The sequence below is a fragment of the Salvelinus alpinus genome, chromosome 18 (assembly GCF_045679555.1).
Source record: "Salvelinus alpinus chromosome 18, SLU_Salpinus.1, whole genome shotgun sequence".
Classification (NCBI taxonomy): Eukaryota; Metazoa; Chordata; class Actinopteri; order Salmoniformes; family Salmonidae; genus Salvelinus; species Salvelinus alpinus.
In genome coordinates, this window is record NC_092103.1 from 25,304,904 (window position 1) to 25,318,455 (window position 13,552).

General features: G+C 44.9%; 1 protein-coding gene across 6 annotated transcripts in view; it reads right to left on the reverse strand.

The window, feature by feature from the left end:
• Positions 1–13,552, reverse strand: part of cacna1bb (calcium channel, voltage-dependent, N type, alpha 1B subunit, b) — a 224,881-nt gene extending 211,329 nt beyond the window's left edge. For all 6 annotated transcript variants that reach the window (XM_071350768.1, XM_071350763.1, XM_071350765.1 and 3 more), the window contains exons 1-2: positions 13,392–13,552; positions 12,033–12,333 (exon numbers count right to left, since the gene is read on the reverse strand). In XM_071350768.1, the coding sequence (XP_071206869.1) occupies positions 12,033–12,333; positions 13,392–13,452 (362 nt within the window). In that variant the 5' untranslated portion in view covers positions 13,453–13,552. The remainder of the gene's footprint in view (positions 1–12,032; positions 12,334–13,391) is intronic.

A 13,552-nucleotide genomic window follows, 5' to 3' on the forward strand; every position in this document is an offset into this window, starting at 1 on the left:
CTTTTCTGACACATATATACATATATTTTACATACATGGTACTTTTATATAAAGCATTCACATAACAATAATACATTACCAAATATAAGCTCTTTAATCCCACCCCTCAGCCACTCTCAGCCTATCCCACCTGTCACCATAGACCCCCCTCATTTGGTTTCCATGTGCCATATATTTTTCAATTGTGCTGTGGTGCCCAGAAACAAGCTACATAGTTGCAATACCAGAATTGTTGTATGCCCCATATATACAGTGGGGAGAACAAGTATTTGATACACTGCCGATTTTGCAGGTTTTCCTACTTACAAAGCATGTAGAGGTCTGTAATTTTTATCATAGGTACACTTCAACTATGAGAGACGGAATCTAAAACAAAAATCCAGAAAATCACATTGTATGATTTTTAAGTAATTAATTTGCATTTTATTGCATGACATAAGTATTTGATCACCTACCAACCAGTAAGAATTCCGGCTCTCACAGACCTGTTAGTTTTTCTTTAAGAAGCCCTCCTGTTCTCCACTCATTACCTGTATTAACTGCACCTGTTTGAACTCGTTACCTGTATAAAAGACACCTGTCCACACACTCAATCAAACAGATTCCAACCTCTCCACAATGGCCAAGACCAGAGAGCTGTGTAAGGACATCAGGGATAAAATTGTAGACCTGCACAAGGCTGGGATGGGCTACAGGACAATAGGCAAGCAGCTTGGTGAGAAGGAAACAACTGTTGGCGCAATTATTAGAAAATGGAAGAAGTTCAAGATGACGGTCAATCACCCTCGGTCTGGGGCTCCATGCAAGATTTCACCTCGTGGGGCATCAATGATCATGAGGAAGGTGAGGGATCAGCCCAGAACTACACGGCAGGACCTGGTCAATGACCTGAAGAGAGCTGGGACCACAGTCTCAAAGAAAACCATTAGTAACACACTACGCGACCCATCTGTGTACCTGAAAGTCTACAATTTTTATGGGAGTAATTAAAACATGCTAATAATGGATCTTTGAGTACATCAAAAAAGGTCTGGTATACCTCTACTGGTATACCATCAAGTCCTGGTGTTTTTCCAGACTGAAAATATTTAATTGCCTCAAAGTACCTCTTCTGTAAGTTGGCCTTCACACAGGTCTTTCTGTAAATGTGTTCATTTGACATTATTATTATTATTATTAGGAAAGAAATCCTTACAGTTAACATCATTCGGTTGAAATGGAGGAGACTGAAAAGAAAGCATATGCTTAAAATATTTTGCTTCCTCTTTCGTAATATAATTTGGTTAATCATGGATGACTCCATTATTTGTATCGAGTTTCTGTAACAAATTTTTCTTAGCATTTCTATGTTGAAGATTCAAGAAAAATGTTGTTAATTTTTGCAACAAAACGTCTGCCTCGTTGAGGAAATCAGGAAGATACAATGAGGAGTGTCTACTAAATCACATCAATCAAGCTAACGGAAGACGATGACATCGAAACATACCTCTGTACGTTTAAACGGACAGCACTACGGGAAGGATGGCCAAGGCCAAAGTGGGCAAGTCTGTTGGCCCTTTCCTCTCTGGGAATGCCCAAAAGGCGTATTGGGACCTGAACGACGAACAGGCAGCTAACTACGACGGACTCAAACGGGAGATACTCAGCCGCTGCTGGTACAGCCTGGCCCATCGGGCTCAACTGTTCCACAACTGGGGGTCATAGCCGATGCATCCCCCCGAGCCCAGATGAGCGACCTACTGCGCGTCACCAGGGCATGGCTCCTAACCGACGTATCCACCTTCTCCATCCTAGACAAAGTGGTCCTGGATCGCTTCTTACGGGCGTTGCCCCATGACATGAAGAGGGCAGCGAGTCTATGCGGGCCCCAGACCTTGGAGGGCCTCCTGGAAGCAATTGAGACGCATCAGAACACTCAGGCCCTGCTGAGTGGGAGCCGGGGCAAGTCAGGGACTGAAGGACAGCCCCCCTGCTGTGTACCCCGAACCAACAGTCAGCAGGGCCAAAGGACCGCAAACACGTGGAGAGACGACTGGGGTAGGGCCGACCCGCCACCGACGACCCCAGGTAGATGGAGACCAAAGGAGGTGTTTTGAGTGTGGCGCCCGGGGGCACATTGCCTGGAATTGCCTGGCTCGAGAGGAGTCGATGCCATCAGCAAGCCCCAGAGGCGAGGTGGGTCACGCAGTGAACTACGTCACCTCCTGTTGGGCACACCACGAATCAACTGTACCCATGGTCCCGGTGAAAGTTGACGGACATGACACGGAAGCTCTATTAGACTCCGGGAGTATGGTTACGCTCGTAACCACGAGCCTGGTGAACCAGGAGACCGAACGTGGTAGGGAGATGTCCATTTCCTGTGTTCACGGTGACAAAGCAGTATCCAACCGTATGGGCCAACATTGTGACGCCACAAGGCAGCTGCCAGATGATGGTGGGTGCCATACCAGAGTTGCCGGTACCTCTCCTAGTGGGACGAGATTGTCCGCTGTTTGCAGCCCTGTGGGGGCACGAGCTGAGGAAAAAGGTATGAGCCGGCCGAAGATGAGAGTGAGGACGACCCATCGCCTGTGTGGCCCGGAAGCAAACGTTTGACCAACCTGTATCTACGGGTCCGAATCGGAGGGGGCGCCGGAACCCAACCCCCCTGGGGAACCACTGGAGGAGGAGCCCAGCCTCCCCCTCTTCGATTTCGAGGGTCCAGTCGAGACACCCGCTGGGGGCGAACTGAGGGGACAATTCGGGACTGCCCAGTGGGAGGATCCGAACTTGAAAGCTGCCGCAGCCCAAGTGATAGCGGTGGATGGACAGCTACTTCTGGGGGTGAGTGACTGGCAATACCCCCATTTCCAAATCAAGAATAACCTTTTGTATCAGGTGTCGCGCCAACAGGGGGAACTTCGAGAGGTATTGTTGCTGCCCCGACGGTACGTGGGAAGCATTCTTCAGCTGGCCCACACCCACATGTTGGGGGCGCACCTGGGAATGGAGAAGACCCGGGAACGGATCGCCACCCGGTTACACTGGCCCAGGATGAGGAGGGCCGTGGCAGACTATTGTCGCAGCTGCCCGGAGTGTTAAATCACTGCCCTAAAAGCACACTTCGGAAACACACGGGTCCCCCTACCGATCATCGAGTGCCCTTTGTACGTATCGCCATGGACATAGTGGGACCCCTGGTAAAAACAGCACGAGGACACCGGTACATCTTGGTAATAGTAGATTATGCCACCCGGTATCCCGAGGCCATTCCCCTACGGGCGGCAGTATCCAAGGAAATCGCCCGAGAGCTGTTCCACCTCTTTAGCCGGGTGGGCATCCGGAACAAGATCCTGACACCAAGGTACTGAGTTTATGTCCTGCCTAATGAAAGATCTGTGTGCTCTCCTGCAGATCAAGCAGATCTGGACCTCTGTCTTTCACCCGCAGACGGATGGGCTCGTCGAGCGGTTCAATAAAACTCTCATACAAATGCTGCGGAAGGTCATCGAGCAGGACAGGAGGAACTGAGACCAGCTACTACCCCACCTAATGTTCTCAATCCGAGAAGTACCCCAGTCCTCCACTGGTTTTTCCCCTTTTGAACTCCTCTACGGGAGGAGGCCACGCAGCCTACTGGACCTCGCCAAGGAGGTGTGGGAAGCTCAACCGACCCCCTTACGCAGCGTGGTAGAGCACGTGGAGATGACGAGGGAGCGGATGACAGCCATATGGCCAGTGGTAAGGGAACATATGGAGAAGGCCCAACGCGCCCAAGCCCAGGTCTACAACCGGGGAACCCAGCCCAGAGAATTCCAGGTGGGAGACAGAGTGTTGGTCTTAATCCCCACGGCCGAAAGTAAGTTCCTGGCAACATGGGGGCCATACGAGGTGATAGAGAAGCTGGGACCTGTCAATTACCACGTACGGCAGCCGGGGAGACGGAAACCCCAACAGATTTACCACTTGAGCCTGTTGAAGATGTGGCACGAGAGGACAACCTTGGCCGTGTTATGGTCAGGACCCAGGAGAGGAAGGTTCACGCGATACGTGACTGGCCCGTTCCACGCACCAAGACACAGGTCAAGTCCTTCCTGGGACTGGCAGGATACTATATCCGGTTTATCCCCAACTTTGCGGCTATAGCTTCCCCCCTCACCATTCTAACCAGGGCCCGCCTCCCGAAAACAGTGAAATGGACGGACGAGACAGAAGCGGCGTTCAGGCGCCTGAAGGAAGCGCTGTGCTCCCATCCGATTCTCGTAACGCCCGATTTCCAGGTGCCAATGTTGGTCCAGACGGATGCATTTGACACGGGACTAGGGGCCGTTCTGTCCCAGATACACAATGGGGAGGAGCACCCCATCATGTACATAAGCGGAAAGCTGATACCCATAGAGAAAAAGTACTCTATTGTTGAGAAAGAGTGTCTAGCGGTGAAGTGGGTGCTAGACACTCTCAAGTTACCTGTTAGGTACCCACTTCACCCTGTTCACTGACCATGCTCCCCTGGTCTGTATGGCCAGGTGAAGGGACAAAAACGATCGGGTCACCAGGTGGTTCTTGTCCCTTCAACGCTTCTCTTTTCCTGTTGTGCACAGGTCAGGGGCGAAACATGGAAACACGGATGCCCTATCGAGAAGGGAGACATGCGTCGCACTGATGACAGTCCCCTCTCCAACAGAGCTAAGGGAGGGGGGGAGGTGGGTGGGGTGGCGTACAGCAGGTCAGCCACCAAGGGGAGACTCGTCGAGGCGATATACATCACAAGGCGATGGCTCCCTCTGCTGGACGTGCCAGGTCTCGACGGGCTCTCCGGCCAGGACTAATTGGGGCTGATTGTGGTTGGTGAGTAATCAAGGGCTGATTGCTCACCAGTTGGACGGGTCCCATAAAGCTGCCAGAATTGCAGCACACGGGAGGAGGAACTGGGGGAAGAAATGTTACTCCCGTATAGTTGGGGACGGTTCCAGAGGTAAAAGGAGGGAGTTTAGTTTTTGTTCCTCACAGATACAGCAAGACCCGGAGTCCAGAAGACGGTATCCCGGAGAGGGTCTCATGGGGGAGACCTATTATTTTCTTATTTAAGAACAAAGTGTCATCCAATAGGCTTTGATACAATTTCCAATTTCCCTGTCCACATGGAAATTCTGTAAGAGTTATATGGAGGCCAATTAGATGGTGGTCCGATCGCATTCGGTCTCCTATAGATACTTTTAAAAATGTTTGATACCAGCAAGAATGAGACCAGGAAGTAATCAGGACGGCTAGCTTGATTAAGCCTTCTATAGCCTATTCTTATTGCCAGTACTGTTTTCCTTATCAGTCACTGCATGAATAGGCCTAAATAAAACATTGAATTATTAAAGTGATAGGCAAAAGAACTTTGGAGACTGTAGATAATTTTGAATGCACACATTAATTTCAATAAACAAACAGATAAGGCTGTTCTATTGCAACTCAGACAAATTACAGAATGGATGACATACTGAATGAAGGATGAATTAAATGTTCAAATATGTTGGAATGATGAGTTGCACGCATCATGCATGCTCTGCACTTTTATTTGGCTAGTAGACAAATAGGCCTATATTAGAGTATAATGACTCTATGGCTGCATGCCTCCAGAGGGGCATCTTCTGAGGCTGAGGGGTGCTTTTCCGAAGGCGTGTGGTGCTGCATGGAGATCACAAGCTCTTCAACTGGGCAGCAGTGTTGCGATGGAGGAAAAGCCTATACGGAGACTACCTAAGAGTGTGGGAATAAGCTTATGTAGCCTATGTTTAACCTCTCCCATGTTAATTTCAAAGTCCAAATGTTCATGACCCTATTCATATAAATCATGTCAAATTATTTTAAATTCATATTAACTCATAGAGAATATGCTTTGGCAAGATTTTGAGTGATGAAATAAATGTCAAAATAGTCTATACAAAATTATTTTGAGTGTCAAAGACTCCAGGGGTCATACATTATTAATAGAATAATAATAGATGTTTCATTATTCCTGGTAGATACTACTGGTTTTGATTGCAGACAGAGCCCAGAGAATGGGATGGTGCAATATTGAATTAGTCATATTTTGATGCAGGTGCATGCATGGGGATGTCCACATCACCCAGAGATATGCCCATGCTGTACAGATACACCTAGCGGACTGAAACGTCACTGTTGTAGGCAATATACAGCTAGTGCTATCTAGACTTGCTCTGGCAAACAAATCCATTACATTAGCTACCTAAATGTGAAGTAAACTCAACTGAGTAATAGAGACTTAACTTGAAAATGTGCGGGATACCTCTTTCTGGTTTCGCTGATTTACGTTTTTTTTATACTGTGTTATGCTTGTTCGCGTAGCACTTCTCACAGGCAGTTTGGTGTACGTTTTTTATGTTTGTTTGTTGGTGAGATGAAACTGCCAAAACTCTGAAAGGTATTATTGTATGTCAGAATTGCAACACTAGATTTGTTCAAGCCTAAATGTTAGTCCGTAATCGTAACATTGTGTTTGTATGTTCACAGATTAAATTTAACGTTTGTTTCATGTTTCACACATGGCTTTTCTTACGATCCTAATGATACGTACGTTCAACCTTTTGGCAGCTATCTGGCTCTATAGATAGAGCCCGGGCCAAGACTAAGGTCGAGACTGAACCTCGTATTTGCATTCACAAAGTGGAGAGTAGCTAAACTATTCAAAACCGACCTGCTGAAAAGGCAAGACATACAGAAGCTAATGTAGCTATCTTGCTAGCTAGTTAGATATCAAATATGTTATGTTTGCTTTTAGTTGTAGATAGTTGTGGATGCTCTCCGTATGTGTGGTTCCCATCATGAGGTATGGAGGAGGAGGTGTGATGGTTTGGGGGTGCTTTTCTGGTGACCCTGCCAGTGATTTGTTTAGAATTCAAGGCACACTTAACCAGCATGGCTACCACAGCATTCTGCAGCGATACACCATCCCATCTGGTTTACTCTTAGTGGGACTATCATTTGTTTTTCAACAGGTCAATGACCCAACATACCTCCAGGTTGTGTAAGGGCTATTTGACCAAGAAGGAGAGTGATGGAGTGCTCCATCAGATGACCTGGCCTCCATAATCACCCGACCTCAACCCAATTGAGATGGTTTGGGATGTGTTGTACTGCAGAGTGAAGAAAAAGCAGCCAACAAGTGCTCAGCATGTGTGGGAACTCCTTCAAGACTGTTGGAAAAGCATTTCAGGTGAAGCTGGTTGAGAGAATGCCAAGGGTGTGCAAAGCTGTCATCAAGGCAAAGGGTGGCTACTTTGAGGAATATAAAATATTACATTTATTTAACACTGTTTTGGTCACTACATGATTCCATGTGTGTTATTTCATAGTTTTGATGTCTTATAGAACATAGTAAAAATAAAGAAAAACCCTTGAATGAGTAGGTGTGTCCAAACTTTTGACTAGTACTGTACATATGAGAGGAGTAAAGCAGTATGTAAACATTATTAAAGTGGCCAGTGATTCCATGTCTATGTATATAGGGCAGAAGCCTTTAAGGTGTAGGGTTGAGTAACCGGGTATTAGCCGGCTAGTGATGGCTATTTTAACAGTCTGATGGTCTTGAGATAGAAGATGTTTTTCAGTCTCTCGGTTCCAACTTTGATGCACATGTACTGACCTCGCCTTCTGGATGATAGTAGGTGAACAGGCTGTGGCCCGGCTGGTTGATGTCCTTAATGATCTTTTTGGCCTTCCTGTGACATCTGGTGCTGTAGGTGTCCTGGAGGGCAGGCAGTGTGCCCCCCGTTGATGCATTGGGCAGACCGCACCACCTTCTGATACAGCCCGACAGGATGCTCTCAATTGTGCATCTGTAAAAGTTTCTGAGGGTCTTAGGGGCCAAGCCAAATTTTGTCAGCCTCCTGAGGTTGAAGAGACACTGTTGCGCCTTCTTCACCACACTGCCTGTGTGGGTGGACCATTTCAGATTGTCAGTGATGTGTACGGCGAGACACTTGAAGCTTTCCATCTTCTCCACTGCGGTCCCGTCGATGTGGATAGGGGCGTGCTCCCTCTGCTGTCTTCTGAAGTCCACAATCAGCTCCTTTGTTTTGTTGATGTTGAGGGAGAGGTTATTTACCTGTCACCACTCCACCAGGGCCCTCACCTCCTCCCTGTAGGCTGTCTCGTCATTGTTGGTAATCTGGCCTACTACTGTTGTGTCGTCTGCAAACTTGATGATTGAGTTGGAGGCGTGCGTGGCCACGCAGACATGGGTGAACAGGGAGTAGAGGAGGGGGCTGATCAAGCAGAGTTCATTGTAATCAAAGGAAATGGAGAACCACTCCTGGGCAAAGAGCCAGACATGAAACTGGGGGTTCTGAGAATAGGTACTGATGTCGCAACAGTGAAATGTTTTACTTTTTTATTTTTTATTTCACACCAAGCACTAACTACAACAGCAGTACTCACAAGTGTTCCAGGGAGTGGGAAAACGTACAATTAAACGGATCAGTCAGCACATTGACCCAAACGTGAAACCAGTAGTGGTCCAGCCGCTTAGGCGCCTACCATTCAACCTCAGGCAGAAGGTAGACCAAAATGTAGAGAAACTTTTGGACATGGACATAGAACCTGTTAATGGCCCTACCCCATGGGTAAACACAGTGGTGTGGTCATTATTGTACCAAACGCAAATGATGAGATGAGAACATGCTTAGACATGAGACAAGCAAACCAGGCTATTGTTAGGGAATGTTATCCTAACCCAACAGTAGATGAGTCCAAAGGCATCAGACCGACAGCAGAGGGAGTGCGAGCTGTGATGGAGGCCAGGCAGCCAGAGAACGCCTCAGAGGTGAGAAGCTACCTGCTGAGAGTGACCGCACAGACGGAAAAACACTCACACAGATCAGATCAGTATGTGAGGGTTTTAGCAGTGAGCTCTACACCCTAAGCACTGACTACCAGAGAGATAGAGGAAGCCTCAGCCAAAGACCCCGAACTGAGAGAGGTATGTAATGCTGTTACAAGTGGACATTTTGAGAATTGTAAAGCTTATTCCCCAATAGCGAGTGAATGTGTAGTTGTATACCTAGTTCTCGGCGGAACACGCATCACACATCATATATACCACAAACAGAGGTGCCTTTTTGCTATTATAAACTGGTTACCAACATAATTAGAGCACTAAAAATAAATGTTTTGTCATACCCATACCATGGCTGTCAGCCAATCAGCATGCAGGGCTCGAACCACCCAGTTTATAAGCAATAAGGCCCAAGGGAGTGTGGTGTACAGTATATGGCCAACATACCACTGCTCTTTTGCATGAGGCAATGCAGATTGCCTGGATACAGCCCTTAGCCGTGGTATATTGACCATATTCTATTTACCCTCAAGGTGCCTTATTGCTATTATAAACTGCTTACCAATGTAATTAGAGCAGTAAAAATACATGTTTTGTCATACCCCTGGTATATGGTCTGATCATCATTCAGGGCTCGACCGACCCAGTTTATAATAATATATGAACCTGGTGAAATTCACAAAGTATTTTAACAACTGTTACACGAGCACAGTACTCCAAAGTGGCTGTGGCAAGAAAAGGTGAATAAGTTCACAATGCCATTCAACGCTACACCACACAAGGTTGGAAGCAAAAGTCTCTAATGGAGCACGCTACACAAGGAACAAGACATGTGGAAAAAGTACAGAATCAATGACACAGGTGAAACACTCACTGAGCAGGACAACACTGGAGGCTGAGAACAGTACAGGCTTTGAAACACAACCCACTGTTACTCAGGCTCCTGACCAGGGCATCACAGTGCCACTAGACATTCAAAAGACAGACCTCACAGGGTTAAAAGAGCACCACTGAAAATGTCTGACTGTGGTGAGGTAAAAGGGAACAAGTGATGTACTGGTTAAGTGTAAAAATGGTGTGTTTACTCTAAAAGAACATGTTTACTCTATAAGAAAATAAATGCATTGTAACTGTGCTACTGTAATGTTATTATTGTGTTGTGGTGTAGATGTGAGGAGATACTAGACTGGTAGATCTTGTGATTTAAAAAATACTCCACATTCTATATTCAGCTATTCATAAAATCACATTGTCTATAGAGCTAATCTGTGTATCCAATGGATTTGATCGAAATCATAAGGAGGTATCAGACATGTGTCTGTGGTTAACCAAGATCACATGCTTAAAGATTGGTTGCATCATGCACGTAATTTTTTAAATTCAATGTCTGGAGCATGGGCCTTTGCAGTGGAAATAGATATCTAAGCGGCTCTGTGTCAAATGGGGTAAATGCAGAGGAGTCGTCTAAAGCTCACAGAGCAGAGAGCATGTAGATTTTCAGCTATTTATCACTGACTCACATCAGACTGAATGGAGATGAGCCTCCCCCACCAGCTCACTGCTGAAGATATTCCCTAGGAAGTCGTCCTGTGTTTCCCAACTAGGGACTGTGGGTGGGATGGCAGTGGCCTGGCGGGTCTTTCTGTGCGACCATGGTCGGTCTGTCCCCCTGAGCCAACGACCCTGTTTGAGCTGCTTGGATGCCCCCTGGTTTAGGAGCTTATCTCCCTCTGTGCCGGCTTGGCATCACTGTCACTTACTATCCTCAAGGATCACTGGAATTCAGGTTTTCATAGCCTATACATCAGACTGGTGGGAGAAGCTATAGGAGGACGTAATGGAATAAATGGAAAGGTATTAAACATGGAAACCACAGGTTTGACACCGTTCCAGAAATTACATTCCAGTCATTCCAATGAGCCCATCCTCCTATAGCTCCTCCCACCAGCCTCTGCTATACATTTATTGAATGTGTTTAATTGACCTCATCTATGTAAGAGAGCTATTGATGGTATGGTATAAGCTCAATGTTGCAATAAATCCAACAGAACAGCCTCTTAGGTTGATAGAAAGAAACTTTGAGAAATGCCTGTGCGTAATAGTGCCTAATAACTCATGGCCTGTGTTTGATTTGTAGATTTCTAGAGGAGTTGAGTGAGGTTTTAATCCTTCTGGTGGCTGTAATTATGTATTGCAACAGAATGAAAATGCAAATTAATGAGTAACCTTTTCAGTGATATTAGAGACAAAATATCCCTTGCACAAACGCTACTGGGAAGAAAGCCTCCATATCAAAGTTGTCAAAAGTGTTAATATTCCTCAGGTCATTGCGCTAGCCTAGCCTGAGAATACCATTACTGGGTCGTTCGACTTGTCCTATCAATTCGTTTCCTTTTTGAGATGTTTACCTTGGTGACAAATACTTTATTTAATCTATTTTTAACATTTTGTCATAAAGAGCACATGTTTAACTTGATAAAAAACACGTTTTCCCAGAGAGTAAAAAAAAGACTATTAAAGTGCCTATTAAGTGGAAAATAAACTAACAGGGTTGACCGGTGTAACAGGGTGGATGATTCATCTTAAATCAGGCAGAAATCCCCTTGTGACAGGGGAAATGGAAGCTTGTTGTGTGCAACAGAGGGGCAATTGAATTTGTTAAACATTTCTAGCCTGTCTATCAAGGTTGATGTGTTATGCTCGACTCACTCAGTTTTCCACCACAAAACACTAGAAAATTGCCAAAAAAGAGTAGAACCATCTCAACTGCTTTTAAACTATGATTTGAAGTATTAATGTTCAATGTTTTTTTTTATTATTATTATTTAAAAATGAATAGTTTCACCATATTAAAACGAACGAAATGATCAACATTATTATTATTAAAATTGTTTATGAATCACTAATCACATGATAACAATCTTCAGAAATAACTAGTACTTTACAATGATGGTGAAAACTTTGAGAAATGTTGCGGTTACGTGGGTTAAAATGTTCCTGGAAGTAACAGAGGGTGCACAGAGGGACATGTCAAAATGCTGAATTTTGGCACTTCAGAAAATCTGTATTAATATAACAAATCTGATTTATTGAATTCTCTATGTGGTCTATATTAAAATGAACTTCATTGAATATCACAGGCTTTTAAATGTCAATATTGATGCAGAATTTCTACTTAAAATATCAAAGGGACTATCAACTTTACCTGTTAGACTTGGACCATGGCGTGCTATTGAGGGCTTCGTGTGTACGAATGATGTTATGATTACCACGACTCCCTCCTGAAGCTGCTCTCTCGTCAAGGTGCAGGATGGCATCATACTGTTGAGGAACGTCCATCTGCTGCTCTCTCCATGACGGGTCAATGTCGATGCTGTCCATTTCTTCAGCGTTCTCGCTTAACACTGCCTGTCGTTGACGAAGGCTTTCGGGAGACTGGGCCCATGAGCTGTATTCCGCGCCCAAAGTCAGCATCCTCCACGAGCCGAATGTGGCAGAGCGCATTGCTTGTGGGGTTAACAAAATAAAATAAATCATAAATGTAACCTTTATTTAGCTAGGCAAGTCAGGGATGATGAAGTTATCTTTGGTCTGTCAATTCGTTTCTTAAAGACAATATCAGCTTATTTGTTTTTATGAGATATGGCCTACAGATACTTGTTGCATCATATCTGGTCTTGTAGCTGTTTTTTATTGGCCTGTCCTATTACTAATTTGAGTCAATCCCATGCAAATTTGCCCCAAACCAGCAAAATAAAAGGCAACTCTAATCCACTATGCCTGCTTGTGCATTTTACTCAATTGAATTCAATATTAGCCTAATATTGGTTAAAGGCCCAGTGCAGTTAAAATTAGTTTTTTATTGTGTTTGGTATTATATTGTTGAACAGCTGATGAAATGAACACTGTAAAAGTGTGAAAAAACGTTGTGTTATTTCCTGATAGTTGCTGGGTGAAAATACAATCTACACAGGACCTTCTAATCAGCAGGTTTTTTGCATGTCATGGGGCAAGTTTTGGCTTGCCTCATGACATCACCAGGTGGTAAATGAGTTAATGAACCAATAACAAAGAGAGTTACAAACATCTCTGCCAATAATGGACATTTTTTCATTTTCCCCTATCCACTCAGACCACTCCCACCAGACAGTCCTAGCTAAATTCTTACTTTTTTTGATAAAATGCTATTGTTTCTTTTTGACAATTTTAATAGAAAACTATTACAATAAGGTACTTAAAAACTGCTGCATTGGGCCTTTAATAGTGGTTAAATTAGAATGCACACAATGTACTGGCCAAATGTGAGGTGCATGCTGTAGTGTCCAAATAATTATTTGAAGTACAAAACCAAGTTTTATTTAATGATAAATAATAGAAGGAACCACAAACAGGGTTGAAAAAAAGTGACTCATTGTCTGACACAAAAGCAAGTGGAGTATAACAGTGTTGCGATGTTGAGGAGTGAGTGAGGAAGGCAGCCAGAAAAGGAAGAAGCACCATAAACCAAGTCCCATCATGGATGCACCTTCGAGGGAAGCTTTGCAATTTAAGAATCCTCACCTACCATAAACCACAGTGGATCGCCTTTCCGCCCATTTGGAGTAGTTTGGGGCCCTCCTCTCCATGACTGCTCCCTTACTAACTGCTGTGTCTATAATCCAAGGTAAAAGAAAATGAAATGGCTACAAAAGCAAGCCAACTAACATTTCACTTCTACTGTGTATA